Source organism: Neopelma chrysocephalum, unplaced genomic scaffold (assembly GCF_003984885.1).
Source record: "Neopelma chrysocephalum unplaced genomic scaffold, ASM398488v2 Primary Assembly neopelma1_80b, whole genome shotgun sequence".
Classification (NCBI taxonomy): Eukaryota; Metazoa; Chordata; class Aves; order Passeriformes; family Pipridae; genus Neopelma; species Neopelma chrysocephalum.
In genome coordinates this window covers 10,524,265-10,544,949 of record NW_020897742.1, presented here as the reverse complement: position 1 = coordinate 10,544,949, position 20,685 = coordinate 10,524,265, and the positions used below count along the sequence as shown (strand labels likewise).

The 20,685-nt window shown below is 36.2% G+C and overlaps 1 protein-coding gene across 1 annotated transcript in view; it reads left to right on the top strand.

Annotated features, from left to right (window-relative positions):
• The window catches only part of TPO (thyroid peroxidase), a 213,695-nt gene that overhangs the window by 6,602 nt on the left and 186,408 nt on the right, over positions 1 to 20,685 (top strand). The window contains exons 3-4 of the mRNA XM_027690190.1: positions 14,962 to 15,018; positions 15,105 to 15,162. Coding sequence (XP_027545991.1) covers positions 14,962 to 15,018; positions 15,105 to 15,162 — 115 coding nt within the window. The remainder of the gene's footprint in view (positions 1 to 14,961; positions 15,019 to 15,104; positions 15,163 to 20,685) is intronic.

Genomic DNA, 20,685 nt, shown 5'->3' with positions numbered 1-20,685 from the left:
ACCTTTGTCACGTTTCAGACACCTCCCCTCCCCTCCCCTCCCCTCCCATACGTCGACTGCTTCAGATCGGAAGCAGGCGAGGTAGGGGAGGGGAGGGGAGGGGAGGGGAGGTGTCTGAAACGTGACAAAGGTAAATGCCAGTTCCTGCACCTGGGGAGGAACAGCCACATGCACCAGTACAGGCTGGGGACAGACTTGCTGGAAAGCAGCTCTGTGAAGAGAGACCTGGGGGTCCTGATGGACAACAAGTTGTCCACGAGCCAACAGTGTGTCCTTGTGGCCAAAAAGGCCAAAAGTATCCTGGGGTGCATGAGGAAGAGCATTACCAGCAAGTCAAGGGAGGTGATCCTCCCCTCTACTCAGCCCTGGTGAGGCAACATGTGGAGTACTGGATCCAGTTCTGGGCTCCTCAGTACAAGAGAGACATGGAGCTCCTGGAGCAGGTCCAGTGGAGGGCAGCAAAGATGATTAAGGAGCATCTCCCTTACAAGGAAAGGCTGAAGGAGTTGGACTTGTTCAGCCTCAAGAAGAAATAACTGAGAGGGGACCTCATCAATGTCTATAAGTATCGGAAAGGAGGACAGAGCCAGGTTCTTCTTGGTGATGTCAAGCAATACAACAAGAGTCAACAGGCAGAAACCGATGCACAGGAAGTTCTATCCAAATATGAAGAAAAACTTCTTCACTGTGCGGGTGACCGAGCACTGGAACAGATTGCCCAGAGAGGTTGTGGAGTCTCCCTCACTGGAGATATTCAAGAACCATCTTGGTGCGATCCTGTGCAATGTGCTCTAGGATGACCACTGTTTGAGCAGGGAGGTTGGACCAGATGATCCACTATGGTCCCTTCCAACCTGACCCAATTTTGGTTCTCTGAATTGGTGCATGCTCATAGAAGCCAAGCTCAAAAATACTGACAGAAATGGCGTATTGAAAATAAATAGACAGTTTTCACTATCAGCTAAGTATTTTTAACAGAAGATGTTTCCCCTACCAGATTTAAAGTCTAACAATACTTACAGAAATAAATTAATTGTATGACAGACTGGGAGAGATCAATTTTAGTTAAAGGAGAAACAGGGATTTATTAATTTTTATACTTTATGTTTCATTAAGGTGTGGTTTTACTTTAACTCTTTGTAATTCCACATGCTGAAATTAATTTCTTGTATATAGTGCCTCATCCTTAATATTCTTTGTTTTTCATCCATGTGTATTGCTTCATCCTTCTCCTGTTGTCAGCCCACAGTTTTATGCCTCTCCTCTTTTCATAAGTACTTTTTCTTTTATTTTGTATTTTATTTCTGTAAGAGAAGAGAAATGCATTTGGCTTTTTATCAAAATCAGTCCTTCTCACAGACCTGAATTGTCTCTGACTTAGTTGGGGGTCAGGCAAAGAGGTTTCTAGTGCAGGCTGCTGGCATCTTGATTGGAAGAGACTCCTCAGAGGCTTATGTGAGTCTAATAGAATTAGTATAACAAAAACTTTTGCATGCTGGGTACTCAATTGTCCAGTGTCACAAGCTATGTCTTTGTTTGACTTTAGCAGAATGAAGCAAAGTAGGTGAATAGGGAAGAAAAATAACAAGATTAGTTGTTTTATTGATTCAAAAAAATAGAAACATTGTCTGAAAATACTGTTGAAATCCCTGATGAGACTGCTATAGCTTTTTCTTTATAGCTCAGATGCTAATAAGGACATAGAAGAATGTTATTTTAGCAAACCTCTAGGGAACAGATCTTTGTTAAAATCTAAAAGTTAATTTTTTTTTACCCAAGGAAATTTCAGTCTTGACAACTACTAACATTAATAATAAACACTGCTTTTCCCAGTGCCTCTTCTACCATTACTGGTATGGTATTTCAGTCCAAAATTGGGGTTTTTAAAAAGCTAATAATTAACATTTCTATCATTTTGGAAGCATCAAGTGGATGATTAAGTAAGATCTCTTGTATGGAGAAAATACATTATTTAACCATTTGTTATTTGTTTTTATGCTCTGGAAAGCTGACCTAGATATTTAGAAGATAGCTATCAAGTAGTTCCTTAGGATCTTTCTTATGCTGTCATTCTGTGAACAGTTAGAAGTTTGCATCACAAAATAAATATTTATAACTTTGACAAAAAATTTCATTATTAAAGATAAAAGGAGTACGTAGTTTAAGTAAAAAGCCTAAAAAATGTAACAGAATAGAAGAATGCAAAGGATACTATGGATATCCCTGAAAAACAATCTCTCTCTGAAATGTGGAAAGAGTCCAGCTGAGAGTAAGCACTCATACCAACAAGATAAAAGAAAGGCAGCACAACTTTGATAAACCACGCATATGCACAAATATATGTGTCCTTTAATTGAAAATTCAATAAATCTATTACACCTGAAGCCATGACTGGCTGTCAGGACTGGTAAATTGCAACTGTACACGTTGTGAGAGGTCATGTAGCAGTTTCAAATTTTCAATAGTTAGGGGCAAACTGTCTGACTGCAATGGAGGTGTGAGCGAACCTTTCCAGTTTTGGTATTTGGGCTGTTGATGGGTTCAATCTCTATTGTTCATCTTTGTCTTCACAACACCAAGATGTGAAATGTTGCACCAAGTTGAATGCAGATGAAATTACTCAAAGAACAGCTGTGTTCCAGCAGGATTTAGCTCATTATAGGATGCCTTTTTAATTGAAAGAAATCAGCTAATTTTTAATGGGAAGAGAAGTATAATCATATGGAGACACTAGATCCTATACTTGTTATTAGTAACTCTGGATATCCATATTTGTAGATGATCTGCATTGACTTAATTTGTATTTTAGAAGAGTCCAGGGTCTTCTCATACCACTTGCCAAAGAAAGCTCCTATCTCAAATTAAGCATTTTACAACTCAGTGGAGGAATTCCTGAGGATTATTCTGAAGTCATAATGAGACTGACTGTGGTTGCATTGGACACGTTTAATATGATTCCCCACATTCTGAAGAATAAAACACTATGGGGTTTGTCAGTCATCTTTACTAGAGTAGATCATGTAATAATTCATGTTGAAAGGGATGTCTCAAGGTCATCTTATTCAACTCACTGCTGAAAGTGGTGATCGCTTTCAAGTTGCTGAGGGCTTTGTCCGTTCATGTTTAGAATATCTCCAAAGATGGAGATGCTACCAGTTCTCTGGGCAGCCTCTTAATGCTTAACCACTTTCACTGGGAAGTTCTTTCCTATTATTGTGCTCAGCTGGAATTTCCCTTGCTGCAAGTTGTGACTGTTGCCTCTAATACTTTTTCTTTGTGCATCTGTGAGAACAATCTGGGTCTTGGTGGTTGATTTGTTTTTAGGTTGGCAAGCTTTGAAAATAAATTGAGTGGCTTCATTTTACTCTAAAAAAGTCCACAAAAATCCACCAAAAATCCACTTTCCCCTTGAAAAAGCCCCCAAAAAAACAAACAGAAAACCTAAAAAACCCTACACAAACAAACAAAACCTCCCAATTCTTATCTACAGTAATAGAAACAGTTAAAGTAAGGTAAACGTTATAAGATAATAATATAAACTGATACAAATGTTATTATATTTAATCTGCAGATGTCCCAGGTCTTTGCTAGCACATGAAAAGATCTGCTTTGACTTTATACAAAGCTGAACAGTGACTGGCATGTGTCAGTTGATTTTTATAGCTACATTCTTCCTGTTCTTTTGGGAAAAGGTGAGATCCTATGCAATGCAAGAAGTTAAGCTTCAAAACTCTCTTTCCCATTCAAAATAATCTTTTGGATTTTGTCTGCCTGTTCCTTATTACAGATTGCCTCCACTTCTTGGAAGTGGAGAATGAGGCATCATGTGATACCATGGAGGACTAATTTGTGTCTTTGGCTCTCTTTCTTGAGGTTTTCTTGACTTACATTTCCATTTTCTCAATATTTTTTTCCACTTTCCACTGTCTTTTTAACCAATACAACTATTTCTAAGAGTATAGAAGTCTATTAAAAATAATACAGGTTTGGAACTAATGTTTATACAGACACCTTTGAGCAAAAATCTTTTCCTGAAAACCAGATGTTATAACTAACAATATAGCAAATCCTATTTGCAATAAAGTTCTTTAAGTCACACCCTCCCCCAGTGTAGTTTTATGGAAATGCTGTTTTGTTATTTTTCAGTGCATTCTTTTATTGTTTGCCTGGTTAATTATAAAATGTTCATGGTTACAGTTACTGAGAGGGCAGTATTAGGGACTTGTGGAAATGCACGTTCAGTCTGACTCAAGTGGCTAACTGTGTGACATCTACATTTTCCTCAAGCTGCACTCATTTCTTAAGATTTGTGTATATTCAGGATTTTTAATAAAGGCTGCATGACATACATAAGTAGTAACAGTAGTGAGTGAGGAAGCATAAATCAAAACTCATTGCTTTCTGGCTTCTAGTCAAGTATTCTTTGATGCTGACTGCCACATTCTGGAAGAAGGAATCTGTCCCAGTCCCAGGTGTTGTCAATGCAGTTCATCTGGTGTGCTTTATGGCATAATAGCATAAGGCTGTGTGGTTCTAGGCTTGTCATGTAGACGCTCATATTGTTCAACTCAATCCAGCACCATCTCTTGTTAGAGTGCTACACATACCCTCTTTCCTCAGTATGATGTTTCTTCTGAGTTCCATATGAAAATAATTTTGCCAAGAGCAGCCCCTACTGTAGTTTTAAATGCATATTTCTACAAAGACAGTCAGCCCACAGATGCACTGCAACCTTCAGCCATGGGGGAAGCTGGAAGTTTGCTGCCAATCAGTGAGAAATGAGGGGTTTATGAGCAGAAGTGGAAATCTGTATTTGGCAAAATGATAAATGCATGTAGAACAATTTGCTGAGGAAGTTGTAGGTCTGGAGAAATGGAGGGTGTGAGCTGAGAAAATCCTCACCGTGGGAACTCCTCATCTTGAGGAGAAAACTTCCTGAAGGATTTCACATATCCTTGTTCACATCCTCTTTTGTTCTTTTGGGATATGTAAAAGAACAGCAGGATGTCTGTATTTTATGCTACATTTTACTGGGTCTCACATTCTTACAGGATCTGTTTCTTCAGTCATTTCCTATCTCATAACTTCCTTGTGGTACTTTCAAGAGTAGCTAAGAAAAGGAAGATATGGATGATAAGTTCTAAGAAAGTTAACTCTATCCCAACTGAAACCAGGACAACCTATCTCTGTCTTCTTACCCTGACACCCTTCTGGTGTCAGACTGTTTCTTCCCTTGCATCCATGCAGGACAAGTTGCAGGCTTAAGTCTTCATATTGCACTTTCTTGTTTTGATTCCTCCTTTCCCCTATATGTTTCCCAAGGTCCTGGGTGGCAAACTCTGCTTTTATTATCATTATTGCCCAAGACTGGCTTTTATTTTCTATTGTCAACCTGCCATGTAGTATCTAGTAAATTTGGTGTCTTACTTTAAACAAGTAAGGAGAACTTCTGAGACTACTCTTTCCAATAAATGCAGATGCAACTGTAGTAGTGGGAATTTATAAAAATGTACCCATGGGCACAGACTCAGGATAGCAATTGAAGTTGGTACCAGGAATTTAACCTTGTAATACTGCTGGTCGGAAGGAAAAGGGGAGGAAGTAACTGTAACACCATCACATTGGGGCAGAAATCAGCTTGGTTTCCCCCAAGGGCATCTAACACGACCACGAGGAGGTGAGATCTCTGCATCTCTGCCCAGCTGTTAACTATGGACCTGCCTTAAAAGAGTTACTCCTGCCAAATTTAATGCTGGCAAATCACTAGCAGCCATGTCCTGCAGCAGGGAAGATGCCCAACCAGGAAAGAAGTCAGCACAGGGGTTCCCCACTCGACCTTCCTGCTGCATGTCAAGGGAATGGGACAGTCCAGGAGGATAGGGGTAGGGTCATCACAGTAGTCTTACTGGTAAGTAGAAGGGAAAAGAACAAAAATTAATCAAAGCATTGGTCATCTTTGTCTTCCAACCTGCTCTAGCCATTGCGAATGGGCTTGTTCCTTAGAACAGTTTCTACAAAAGCTGAAGAACATGATCTCTTTCAAATGCTCCAGCCTTTTCTACTGAGTGCCTCAGTCTGATGTTTGGAAATAATATATGTATTCATTAATATTTTCATGCAGACTGGCACAGGAAAGTAAAATATGATACATTCAGAGTCTTTTACCAAAAAAGTCTATACCAATGGAGTTTTTCAAGCAGAATCTTCTTCTGTAATCCCTTTAGTACATTGTTCATTTAGACAGATAGATGGAATATTTTTTTCCTAATGAGAGACCCTTTACCACAAGTGCCAGTCCTGGATGTTAACAACCTGGTAATAATGACACATTGGGTAGGCGTTGGCAGGTGGATATGAAATCTTGCTAAAACACATCACCAGAAATAAGTACTGTGATTGCCTTCTCATGTTGTCCATTAAGCTCCAGTCATGTCACTTCAGATGAACAAATAATAAGACATAAAAGACCTTTCAAGAGATAAACTTTTCTGTTGAGTCATTGTGTTTTAGAAGAATCTAGTAAGTTTTCTTTAAAGAGCTATCTCACACCTAAAAGATGGATATTTGACCATATAGTTCTCCAAATTACATTTAAAAGTATAACTGATTTTGAAACCAATAAAAGTATGGGATTTTTTTTCAACTGTATTATTATTTGTAGCTGTTATTATTTGCACCTGTTACAAAGTACTCTCTTCTCTATACAGTTGTTGACATGGTGTTCTTTTGAATGGTACCTGTGTCTTATATGGTTAAAATTTTATGTTGTATCTGCTTTTCAACATATGCCCTGTCTGGCATCATTCTTGAAGTTCTTGAAATTTTCTGCCTCACCAGTTGACAACTTGCAAAAATAAAAGGTCTCAGAAAGATTGGAATATATTCATGTTGTTATCCTGCCAATTACAGTTTTATTAGTTACATTCTGTCTATTCAAATGTATCCTGAAGTTTCATGCAGAGTACTACTTCATTCTCTAATCTCCGAGAAACAGGAAACAAAACAAGCCTACTATGTGGTGTGCTGTGGGGGGTAGAAAATTGCTTCTGTTTTGCAGCACATCTGTAATGAGTGATTGTTATAGTATACACATTGAGTACTTTGGAAGCCATGAGAATGAAGAGTTTTAAAAAACTTTAGATACTATTAAAGGATGGCATTAACAAAACAAAATGCTCGTTAAAAAGAAAAAAAAAGTTAATTTCAGCGTTCCTGTTCAGATTGATAATTAGTAAGACTGTCTAAAACGTTTTACTTGCCTAATGAAATAAAATTATGCAACCATCAGATAGTCAACTATAGCACTGTATTTTTTTTTTTTTAAGACTGATACAGGTGTGTGTCTCACATTACTGTACAACCATAAATAAATTAGTCTGGAAAGAAAAATTATATCTAGCCTGCAGACAACCAAAAAGTGAAATGAGTTGTTTGTATATTTGACTGAGATATAAACATTAGGTTTTCAACTGCATGCAGTTCATGACATTGTCAGTAATGTCACAAAAAGATAGGGTGGGTTTTCTTTCCCCGGAAATACTACAGTTCAATTTTGGCAAGAAGTTTTGGAGTAGAATTTTCTTTGATAGGTCTTGCAAAGCTGGTGTGGGTTTCTGTCCAAATTTCATAGTCATGGAATTTTGTTCTTACTTAAGAAGTTCAGGAATGATTCAGACCTAAAATCTACTGAACCCACTGTTTTTTTTCTGATAGCAGCTGTTAATGTTCCCCTAGAAAAGCCAAACAGGGGAAGAACTTAATGCTTCTCTTAACACTTTTCCTACCACAAGTTGTACAGTGCCTCCTTAAGCAAAATACAGTTTTGTATTAGCTCTTCACAGATGTACTTTTGCTATAGTTGTCTAATATCCCCTTGAAACCATGTAGACTTTGAATGTACAGAATTTTTTTCTCACTGGAGTCTGCTATACATTGCACAAAGATTCATCTTTTTTGTTTGTTCTGGTCCTAGTTCCAGATAGGAACTAGGCATCCTAATACTGTTATTTTATGTCTCCTAGTTTTTGTACTGGCAAAGACTGTAAAACTGATTCCCATTCACTGTCCTCTGTGCTACTTACTGTAGCCTCCTGATCCCCAGTCTTTCTCCTTTCCTGGATGAAGAGTTATAGCCTGTTACTCCTTGTACAGGAGCTTTTTTGTGCTTCCATCATCCTTACTGTCCTTTTCTGAACAGTTTTTAACAGCTTCAGATATCAAGGAGACAAAATGGTATACAGTTTTCAAGACGGGGTGAACTTTGGATTTCTACAAGATATAAGATGTTCTTTTCTTGGTCTCTGTTCTTTTAGAATCATATAATCATTAAGGTTGGAAAAGACCTCCAAGATCATTGAGTCCAACCTTTGACTGACCACCACCATCAAGTAAGCCATAGCAGCACTAAGTGCCATGTCCAGTTGTTTCTTGAACACCTCCAGGGATGGTGACTCCACCTCCCCAGGCACCTCATTCCAATGCTTAACCACCCTTTCAGTGAAAAAAATTCTTCCTGATGTCCAACCTGTACCTCCCCTGGCACAACTTGGGGCTTTCTTGCCTTGTCCTATTGCCAGTTTCTTGGGAGAAGAGGCCGAATCCCCGCCTTGCTACAACCTCCTTTCAGGTAGTTTTAGAAAGCAATAAGGTGTCCCCTGAGCTTCCAGGCTAAACAACCCTGCTCTCTCATCTGCTCCTCATATGACTTATTCTCCAGACCCATCACCAGCTTCTTTGCCCTTCTCTGAACATGCACTAGCACCTCAAAGTCTTTCTTGTAGTGAGAGGCCCAGAACTGAACACAGGATTTGAGCTGCAGCCTCACCAATGCTGAGTACAGGGGGACAATCACTTCCCTGGTCCTGCTGACCCCACTGTTACTGACACAGGCCAGGATGCCATTGTCCTTCTTAGCCACCTGGGCACGCTGCTGGCTCATTTTCAGCTGGCTGTAGGCCAGCACCCCCAGGGCCTTTTCTGCTGGACAGCTTTCCAGACACTCTTCCCCAAGCCTGCAGTTGGGGTTGCTATGACCCAAGTGCAGGACTCGGCACTTCACTTTATTGAACCTCATACCGTTGTCCTTGGCCCATTGATCCAGCGAGTCCAGATCCCTCTGCAGAGCCTTTCTACCCTCTAGCAGATCGACACTCCTGTCTTTTGCTAAGACTCCCCAAAATTTTATTGGTGTTTTTGGCCACTACTGAACTCTGCACTGATGATGTTATAGAACAAGCTACTTTAATCATAACATCTTATTCTGTAGTACAAGTGACTGATTAGAATTAATTCTAATTCCTTATATAAATAATGCACATGGGAAAAAAATCTCTCACTAGCTTTTATCTGCTATAGTATTTTGTCTGCCTTTCTATTGCCCAGTTAATATTTTTTAGGATGTTCTGCAAATATTTTCAGTTCATTTATGCTTCCTGTCTCAGCAAGCAGCAAAGATAATCTCCTTGCTCGCCCCTTCTTTTTTATTTCATCATGAATATTTTCAATAATGCAGGTTGCAATGTAGGCAAAGGTAGAACTTCACTAGTGACCTTCCTGCGTTGAGAAAATTGCACATTTAGTTCATCACCTTGTTTTCTGTCTAGTTTTTAACTAATTTGAATTATCCATATATCTGTGCAAGGCTCTTCCCTCATGGTTCTTATGTTACCCCAACTCACCTTTAAAACATACATTATCTTTTCCATGTCTGCCAGTTCTGTTGTTATAGTATCTCTTTGCTGTCTAGAGATTTTATTTTTTTCTCCTATAGTTCTAACTTGTTTAGTGCAGGCCTTAAATTTCCTAAGCATTTTAAGAACTTGAACCTTTTATAAAAAAATAGGGATTTTATTTTCAATTTTGTAGTCATCATGTATCAAGGCTTTATTGAGAAGTATTACTGCAGAGCTTCTGCTTTGTTTCATCGGTGTGTTCCTTCAAGAGTATGGTAAATGTATCTGGCCCTGGTGATTTGCTACTATTGCTTAGTCAATTTGTTTCTGAAGTGATTTCAAATTCAGACAGACCCATATATCCTTTGTGCTCCAAAGACAGTTGTAGGAACATATCTAGTTTTTTTCATGCTAAAGAAAGAGTTCATTTATTTTGCCTTAAGTAGCCTTATTGACTCGGAGTATGCCTTTTTATATCTTGATCATAAATCAACCCTCTAGTTTATATGAGAGACCTCTTGCCCTAATAGATTTGAAGTTTTATATTCATTTTTATTCTCTTTGACTGTTTTTGAAACTCTTTTTCCTACTGCTGCCTAATTTTGGTTTTTAATTTTATTTGCTTATGTTCCGTTTTCTTGTCTTTGTATGAATATATGTCCATCACTCTTTATGTATTTACCTCTCTTAACCTCCTCTTTAGTCATGTGATTTTCATTTTTCTCCTAATTAAGCCCTTCTAATAAGTGTATTCATTGTCTCTGTGTTTCCAGTGTGGTATCCTTAAGTACTCTGAACACTGCCTATAAAGTTTTAATTTTCTTAGCTGACCTCTTTATTTTTCCATTAGACACACTTCCTCACTTTTGCATAATTCCCTCCTTGGTATCATAGTTCTGTAAGTTTGAATGTAAAGAACATAGCAGTTGCTATTACAAAGTAGCTTTTCAGCTGTAAAAAAATAAACTAGATCTTGCATACTATACTCGACTAGGGCAAGTACTGAGTCTAGTCTTGTGAGCTCCATGAAGCAGTGACTGATAGAGACCTGATTTTTATTGACTGCATTATATCCTATGTGTATCTGCCAGATCCACCTGAGGTTGAGTCAAGTCTGTTACCACCATTACATTTCTCATTCCCGTTGCCTCTCTGCCTATTTCAGTCATTGTTATGATCCTAGTTGTGTGGCCACTAGTAAAGATTCTACACCTGTATTTGGCTTCTATTTAGCCTGGAATCTGTTGGTTTACTGTTGGGGTAGTTGTCTTATTAATTTTATTTGTTCAACTGTCCTGTCTGCTGTTGTGGTTCACTTAAAGCCTCCAGTTATTCCATTGTTTGTCCTCATGTGTTCAAATGTCTCTGGCATGAATCTCTTCCAAGACTGTACAGCCTTATTGTGAGAAATACATATCTTCCTTTTTTTGATAACTCTGGTTGCTTATCTAGTCTATTTTACATTTCTTGTATAATTTGTATCCCAGTATTAAAGTTTTCCCTACCTCTCCAAAGTGTTTATACCTCTGTTTAGTTCAGATTTAGTGCAATTTTGGTTTTATTCTTGACACTCTGTTTTACAGTTCCTGTTTGTATTATTCTCTTCCTAACTTGTCCTTCACTTCTGAATACAGAATATCCCTGTTTATATTCATAATAGAAGCAGCATCCATAATTATACTATCTTCTGTACCTGTCAACTTTTCCAGTGCTACAGTTTAAAACTTTATTTGTGACCTTGTTGAATTGCAAGTACCAGCAGCTTTGGTTCCTTTACAATTCAGATGGTGTCTGTGCTTCCTTTACAGGCTCTCTTTATTTCAATACTTGTGTTGGGCTGTGAAACTAATTTCATTTGTGTGGATGTCCCTACATATTGTACTGCTTACTAGCATTAAAAACTTCCTAAGCATTTTTGTAACACTGCATTTAGAACTAAACTAAATTTGCATTCATGAGATAACATGGTCCTACTCTAAATAAAGATTAAAAATAGAAGTATGTGTATACTCTAAGGTCTCAAGGCCTTATGGTGTACAGTCCTATTACATTAAAATATACATTACAGCTACATTACTATTAAAAGCAAGTTTTTTTAAAAAATGCAGTTATGGTGTGTCATACTGCAAAAGTTTAAAATCTTGTCTTATGTCTATAGCCTTAATGTGTCTGTTTTCCTCTTCAAGTCATTGGCATTTTCACTGTATCTGTCTGTAAGATTTGGTCATCTGCCAAGAATCATACCTTAAAACTGTGCTTGATCATCTCTGAAAAGTTCTCAAATAAAGCTAAATATATTTGACTCCTGGCATCTATTACAGTACTGCACAAATCTCTCAAGCTATTTGACATTCCTGTAGCTCTTGCCTGCTACCTCTCTGATTTCTTTGCGTCATCAAAATTATTATCATAGCTAACTGTTTTATTTAAAGATTTGCATCACTGCCAGATACCAAAATAATTTATAGTCTCTATGAACCTTTTAATAATGTCCTGATGATGTCGAATTACACTAATTATTTTTTCAATGACTTTGTGCAGGAAGGTGGGTTTTTCTCTTACTCAGCATGATTCATATGTTTCATTGGGGTGTTTTGCAAGACCACATTTTGCCAGATAGAGTGCTTTTCTCTGTTTGTTTGAGCTGTTTTCCTCATTACCAGGATGACCTTGACCTTGAACTGCTTTATGCTTAGAACCTGTCCAGTTCATAATTACCTTATCACACGTGTGGTCCTTTACAAATATTATTGCAAGTGATTAGGATACTTTTTTTAGATCACCTTTTTTGTTTTAGAAATAATAATCCAGGTATTGTCACTATCCTACAAGAAGCATTTCCACTAAATAGTAGATTTATCTCAATTAAATTTTGATTTGAATCTTCTCTCTAGCCAGTTTACACATGCTTAAAATACATTGTATTATTTTGAATAGTTTTATTTTTTTAATCATGTTTTTGTGGGGCATCAGATCACTTCATTATAAGAGTTATTACAACAGTCAACTCTGTAATCAAGATTGGAAATTTCAGAGCAAGTATTCATGTCATTTGAAAGGTATTTTCCATACCACTTTTCCCCTTTAAAATTATTTCTCTTTAGATCCCTGTGGATTGGTTTTACTGCTATTCCGTAATGGAATGCATGGTTCACTGCCAGGTTTATGCTCATCTGACCTCAAAGCATTGTAATATAATGAAGATACATGGCTCTATTTATATGTTTTCAATATTGACCCAGTATTAGCTTCCTTTAAAGCTTCTGGAATTATGCACTAATCAATTATTTTAAAATCAAAATCAGTAACAAATACTTTACCTTTCTATAAAAAGTGAAATGTGGTGTTTGGTCCTGTATGACTGCTAGAATATAGAATTGAAATAAGTTTATGCAGATGCTCTTGATCATGATGCTTGATTATGCTCAGCTTTTGGCATTTCTCTTTGCAGTTTGAACATCTTGAAAAGAAAGAAGCTTTTGCATTTTTTAAATGTAGCTCTTACTGAAAAAGCTGTTATGTAGGAAACGTTTAAGTACATGTTTAATATTTTAATTAATATTAATAGGAATATTTTAAACTCTGTAATACACAATGCTATAAACAATCAAAATAGAAATATCAAGATTATTACAATGTTATGCAAATAGATTGCTTCATAGTGCTACCTACAACCCGTATAAAAATACATCTTAGTTGCAGTTGAGTTTATAAGATGCCAATAAGGAATACCTTGCTTGCCTTTTTTTTTAAATGACTAAAATATCCATGTAGCAGTTTTCTATTTGTTGTCTGACCATGTTAAAGCAAACTACACTGCTGAAATATTTATTCCGTCATCTCCTTGTGATGGGATATATGTTTTCAGGGTGTAAGGACAGGTGGAGTAAAACATGAATTAAATAAGCAGACAGAAGTCATGTTATAGAAAATTACTCTTGGGAATCAGTCACTGAATTTAAAGTTAGGGATGTGTTCTAATTCAGATTGGATCTGAACTTTGTCAGTAAGTATGATAATTTTGATCAAAAGTTTTGATGCAGTACCAAATGAAGAAAAGAACCTATAAAACAATTTGAATTAGATTTTAATGAAACTGAATTATATAATTTGAAATTATGTCAGGTACCTTTTGATATGTCAGGTATCATGACATAATGCAATAGTTTTCCATTTTTTTTTCCATTTTTAGCACAGACTAGTGTAGTACAGTGTTCATAGGAAGAGAAGCAATTTTGAAAATGTATGAAACTATTCCTAACTCTTTTTACTATATGGATTACTTTTACCCCCTTAAAATGAAACTGAAATTTATGATTTATTGCGTTTCACTTTCCCCTGAGTCAATATGAACATACGTCTAGCAAGGTAAATGTTACAAAAAAAAAAGAAAGGAGCTACATATATTAAAATATCTTGTTAATATATGATTATGGTCTTGATTACTGAAATGAATATTTACTTTTATCTGAATCAGTGAAATAATAAAATGCCCAATCAGGGAGTATACATATGGGAGTATTTATATATAATTTCTGACTTAAAGAAAAAAAAATTATCTTATGTGTTCAGAAATTACTGTAAAGATGATATTCTATCCAGTACTGTTCAGCATGTTCCAGAAAAAGTTCCCTTCAAGTGTATAATTATTGTCGACAGATGAAGTGCTATTATTATATTGTCAGGCACCATTATTGAAATCTCAAATTAAGCATACTGTTAAACATATGATAGGTTTCTCTAGAAAAATATTGATAAATGTTTATCTTCTTTGTGCAGTTAAATATGAAATGCAAAAAATCAACTATCTGAAGCAGACTATCACTAAAAGTCTTTCAGCATATGCTGAAAAAAAGAAAAAGGTAGAAATCTGGAGATATAAATTAGAAAACACTGGCATTTTTGATTGAAAAATTAGAACACATATCATGCATACATGATAGCTATGAAAATGCACATCTCAGAGTTCTTCGTGTAGTTTTTCAATGTCAAAACAAAGCAAAAGTATGTAAAAATTTCTGTTTAGGCAGTATATCACTTCAGGGATAGAAAAACTTACTAAAAGTCTGCATACACAACTCACAAGTTCTGCTCTCTGTTGTAAGGAATTAAGTGATGCCTACGAATCAGTGTTGAATGATACTTCAGAACTGAACTTGATCACTCAGATTCTAGGCTGCCTTTGAGAATTAATTTTTGAAAAGTAAATGAGGACCTAGGAACATCTTCTATGATCATTCAGATATTGTAATTTTTCACCTAAATTTATTTTTTCTGCAATTTTTTAAAGCACAGAACTGTTACACTTCGTAGACAACCAGTTGGTGGCTTGGGCTTAAGCATAAAGGTATGGGTAACTTCTCATTTCTTCTTTTAATTTCAGTATGACCACTTCAGTCTTGAGATCTCATGGTTAATATGCCTCTCTTACAGGGTGGTGCTGAGCACAAAGTGCCTGTCGTCATATCAAAAATATTTAAAGACCAAGCAGGTAACTTATGTTATTTATTTATATAGTACTGTAGTAATAGTTTCAGGAATCCTTTTTTACTGCAGAAACAAAACCACGATACAGGAAATCTACTGGTGTTCTTAACTTTAATATTGCAGAGGATGCAAAAAGTACAAACCAAATATATATTTTCCCCACACGGTAATTCACTGCTATATGGTATGACTAACTTGCCTAGATGCCAGCAGAGAGTGATTTGTAATGTTTATTGTGGTGAAGATAGCACAAGATCTAAATCAGTATAGTCTATCCTAATTAAGTATTACATTGACATTTATCTAGCAAAAGGAACCTTTGGAAGACCATGTCATTCCTCAGACTTAAGTTGGTAAGTTGGAGAACTGGTCTGGAAAACAAAGAGGCTCTTCAGTAAGGAAAAGTAGAACTCTTGCATGTGGGTGGGCAGAACCTTGCAACATGAACTGAGGTTCTTAGCTGATGAAAGTAAAGTCTTTTCTCTGGTGGACACAGATATGGGGGTTAGTTTGTTCTTTTATTTTCTGAGGCATTCTTTTACATATTTGAAAATTAGTTGTCTTTATGTGTTTCCTCTCTTCCCTAGAATAAATCTACCAACTTCATGTAACCTTTCCTTCAAAAAAAGACAGTGCTGCACTGTGAACCTCAGTGCATGTCCTGCTCTGTAAAGGACTCAAAGCCAATGACATGATCTTTTGAACTCATCAGGCTCTTTTCCTGCTTTGCTGCAATGGAGATTAAGCACATTTGCTTGGCACCGTGTTTAGCCTCATGCTTTACTAGGTTGCAAACTGTGCTTGGTTTTTTCCTCTGAATTTTCTTCAGGGGCCCGTTATTTTACTCGAAATGTAATACCTAAACTTGATAATCCATTTTCATCTCATACCTAGTGAATATTGGCTATGCCAGCACCCTGTTGGAAACACTGCTTCAAGTCTCCTGTGTACGGTACTTAAATATCTCAGTATAATGATTAATTTTATAATACCATTTCTGCAGTGAGGAAGAGAAGGTGTTTGTATGTCAATTGTGTTGCTGTACATGAAAGAGTAATAGGCTCCTTAAATACACACTATAATAAATCATACCAATAAAATAAATGCATAATAATAATAAAATGAATATAAGCATTCAGGTCTAAGGAAAATAATTCAGGAAATTAATCACCAACAAGGAAAGCTATCTCCTGCCCTCTTAGGGCATAGTGCTCTTAATCAAGTTTAGTAGTGAGTTTGTATATAGAATATTTACATTCAGAGTTTCTTGAACTGCATTTATTTCTAGAGTAACAAGTGCAACAACAATTTTATGGGCTCAGCTGTCAAATTTGAAAATGTCTCCTCAGACAATACTAGTTTTAATATCTTGTAACCTTTTGTCCCAGGAAACTCCAAAATGACTGGTGGTTATAACCAGAGGCAGTGCTGTATCACAGCAAGCCTGTATGAAATGTTCCTAGCTGGATCAGTGATTAGCATGAAGATATTGACACATTTGGCAAGGTGTGAAGGAAGTAGTCTATGTAGTATCAGTTGCCCCACTGGCATGAAGTGAATCTCCGGCTTGCTTTCAGCACATGGTGGAGTTGGTTCAGGTGTACTCCTAAGGTCCCTTCCAGCCTGAGTGATTCTGCAATTCATTTAGTGCTGCAGGTGCCAAAGATCAGAGATATGTGTTATAAATGCTTTTTGTGGCACATGGCACATTCTGCATTCCCATTCTGGTTACTGAATGTCTGTGCAACAGAAAATAGCGTAAAGTTTTCTGGTTTTTTTGTTTCTTCCAGAAAATGCATATTTTTAAAAAACATCTAAAGATTTTCAGCAAAATTTTGGAAATACAAAACCTTTTTCTGCAAATCTTTTTCTTTGGATATCTGATCTCACAAATCTTGAAGTGCTGCTGCCATTCCATATAGGAGGAAGATAATAACAAAGGGTATTCACAGCATTACTTTTCTAGTATCATGTTTAACTCATAATTAATAGTAATTGAGAGCACATGTTCAAAGTTAACCCACAGGTGACCTTGAGGGAATATTTCTGATTTAAGATTCGAGTGCTTTAGTGCAAGAGAAAACAGTCTGGTAATAATATTTAAGGGAAAATAAGAAGCATTCTAAAAATATGTACATTCTTTCTCCATATATGTATATATATTTATAATATATATGAATTCACAGATATGCATACCAAAATACAGATGTATTTACATTTAAAAGAATATATGGAAAAATATTTATGTTGAATATAATGAGAGGAAATGTCAAGCATGAGGGAGAGATGAGACTTACAAGTTTACCTCAAACTAAATTTTGGACTGAACATTGTATATTCATGATGTGGAAAAATCACCAATGGTCTTTCATTACATGAAGTACAAATAACAGTGAAAGTTGTAGGCTGGCTTCAAAAGTGGCTTTGAGTTAAGCAGTAAGATTAGTTGCTGCTTTAAAGCAAATATACTGAATTTTAAAAAAGAAAAAAGTTGTATCCTGCAGTACCATTTGAAAGTACATCGTTTATCTACAATGATTTCTTATCAGGGATTTTTACTACTTTAGGTCCTTGAGTAAAATTCTTGAATTTATGTGAGTAAAATTGTCCTTAATGAGTAAAGAATTGATTTCCTAAAATGACTGACAATTTGCAGTACTTTTTATGACACTTAATGCCAGCTATATGACAACACTAAAATCATGCTTCCAACTTTACTTTTTTTGGTTAGAGTACTATTTTTTAGTTCCAAAGCTAGAAGCATAATAGAATAAAGGAGTTGCTTCTTTTTTAGATCTCTATAACCTTTGGGCTATCCTAAGGAGATTAATTAGTCAACTATCTTCATACTATATAATTTTTTCAAATATAGAAGTGATTTTGTTGGTGTTGACCTAAGCATCAGCTGACAGCATTTGCACTTCAGATTTTTATATAGGATGAACATTTCAATTGGATTTCATTTCATTATTCAACACAAGCACTTCTATAGCAACAGTGTTAATAAATAACTATACTTACAGTTTTGACCTCTCAGCTGTGATCGCTATGTTTATAAATATCAAATTAAGCTATCCTGGCTCACTCTTCAGTAAGACTTTCCTAAAGAAGTTCACTGAAACAGAAACTCAATTCAAGAACATAACTTTACATTTCTGAAATACAAGATAAAGTGGTCATTCAGTGCTGGAGACTAATGTCTAGTGTATTGCAAATCACTGTAAAGAATGTCCTGAATTTTTCCTGAACACATCCTCCTCAACAGCATTAAGAGCAAGTTTTGCTAATGCCAATGACTCATCACTGGGTCTAGGCCTTTTAATTTCTTTCTGTGGATTCTGTCTTCCATTCTAACAAAGGTTTTTTCATACCACCTAAGCTTTTGCTAAAGTAAGTTGCAGAGAGACAAAAGTCCTGTGCCAGACAGAATGAGAACAAGTAAATGCAAACACAGTTATAAATTTAAAAGTAGAGTGATATAATTAGCTACAGAATAATTTTAACCCCATAGGTAATTATTTCACTTCCAAAGCCAGGATTTTTTTTTGCTACCCATATATCAAATCATCCAGTTGACTCAGGATATTAGCAACATTACTAATAATGTCCCAGATTATGAAAAGAAATATTGGTGTTCAACCTTCTCAGTAATATTTTATAGGCCTGATTCAGGCTTTCTCTAGTATTGGGTTTTGATATTTTCTTTTTTTTTTTAATATAATTTAATGCAGTATTGTTTTTCCTCTGTTTTCCTTTTGAAACTGGCTTAAAACAGAGTACATTGTACTCTCTCATTGTACAACAGTTGATGATTTGCTAATAGCTTATAGGTTTGTAGTATTTTTATATATGTGTTATAATTAGTATTAACAGTTTATTTGCGGTAAAGGCTGCTGTAGGTTTACAGTCAAATAAATGTAGAGTCCTATTCAGTCCTGTTACTGAATATCCTGAACTTGGAAAAGAATGATACTGGTCAGAATTACTTATTTTACAGTGAATTCACGAGATACATTAAAAATACTTCAGAGAATCTTTAGATGCTAAATGTGGGTAAAGTGTACAAACTTTCATGCATTTATATCTTTCTCTGTGTTATTCCCATTTTTGATTACTAAAGAATCTTAATGAGCTTGTGGAATCTAAAGGGTGGAGATAGTAAAAATGAATAGACTTTGAAAACTCACCTCATCATCCATACAAGTGACATACCGCATATAATATTGGAAATTTTAGTTTGTTAAACATCAAACAATAAGATTACTGGTTTGTGTTGCAGAATTATCAAGTTAGCAATCACATGTTGTCCTCTTGATGCAACTTTCCATTTTTGTGAGACCTGATGCAATAACCTGACTACTGCTGTGAGCTCTGCTCATATCTCGTATAATATGTGGAGTCAGACAAGCAGCAGTGATGAAATAGAACTGTGGGTTCAGCTCATGAGGTGTCATGAAAATGAGTAAATAAAATTAAATAAAACCTGGTGGAATAGGGTTAGTTTGCATTGTGCCACTTTCAAAAAAGATTCTCCCTTGAGAGCCAAAATTCATTAAAATCTTAATTTGAATGCATTTTCCCACCTTCTGTGATAAAAGTTGGCTTGTAACTCACATTCTGCTGTGTTGAAAAATCTTCTATTTTATGTTTAGTCCATTTCTGACTGAGGATGCTGTATACCCTGGCAGGATTGGAACGAACTCCGGCCATTCAGCCACTGAAACATTCTTGGCTTGAAACCATGTGCTCTGCAAACACAGACTGTGTCCAAATATCATGTCCTGGCTGCCTGCATTCAGGACCATCTGAAGGACATGGCGTCAGTTTGATGAGGGCTTTTAACAGTTTCAGTTACATCCCAAACAAAGATGGTTTAGTATGAAATTGTACCTCCACCCCAGGTATATTGTTTTGCGTTGACTGCAGTCATCCCAAAGGGTGGTACAGCTGGGGTAACCCAGCCTAGTCTGAACAAGCTGGTGGGCATGATGTGAGATTGCAGTCAAGCCGCACAACATGGTTGTATTAACAGCTGATGTTCTTCATCCCTACAGCTGTACTCACCTTGGCTTCATCAGCCTTGGTGTTTCATTCCACTGAGCCGGCAAGCTCAATATTAAGGACGAGTTAAGCCAGTTACTTGCATTTATAAGGAAGCCAGAATGGATCAAAAATTTGTGTTATGCCTTATGCTAATGAAGGTGAAGACTGAATACAAGGCCATTTTTGAATGTAAGGCCACATTAGAACAGACAACATTTGAAGTTGGATGGTGTTTAATATTTGGATATTCTTTCATAATAACACTTGCAAATGTCTTCATTTCTTTAAAACATTATTCTTATTTTATAGCTTTAATTTTTAATTATCTTTGCCAGTGTTATTTTTCTTTATTATCGAAAAGCTAATGATATATGAAGTTAGCATCTTACTCATTGTTCTTTCTCTTGGACCTATGCCTTCATCTCTAAACTTATTTTCAGAAGGCATAGAAGAACATTCTTAGCATTTTGTATTTCTCTTTTAT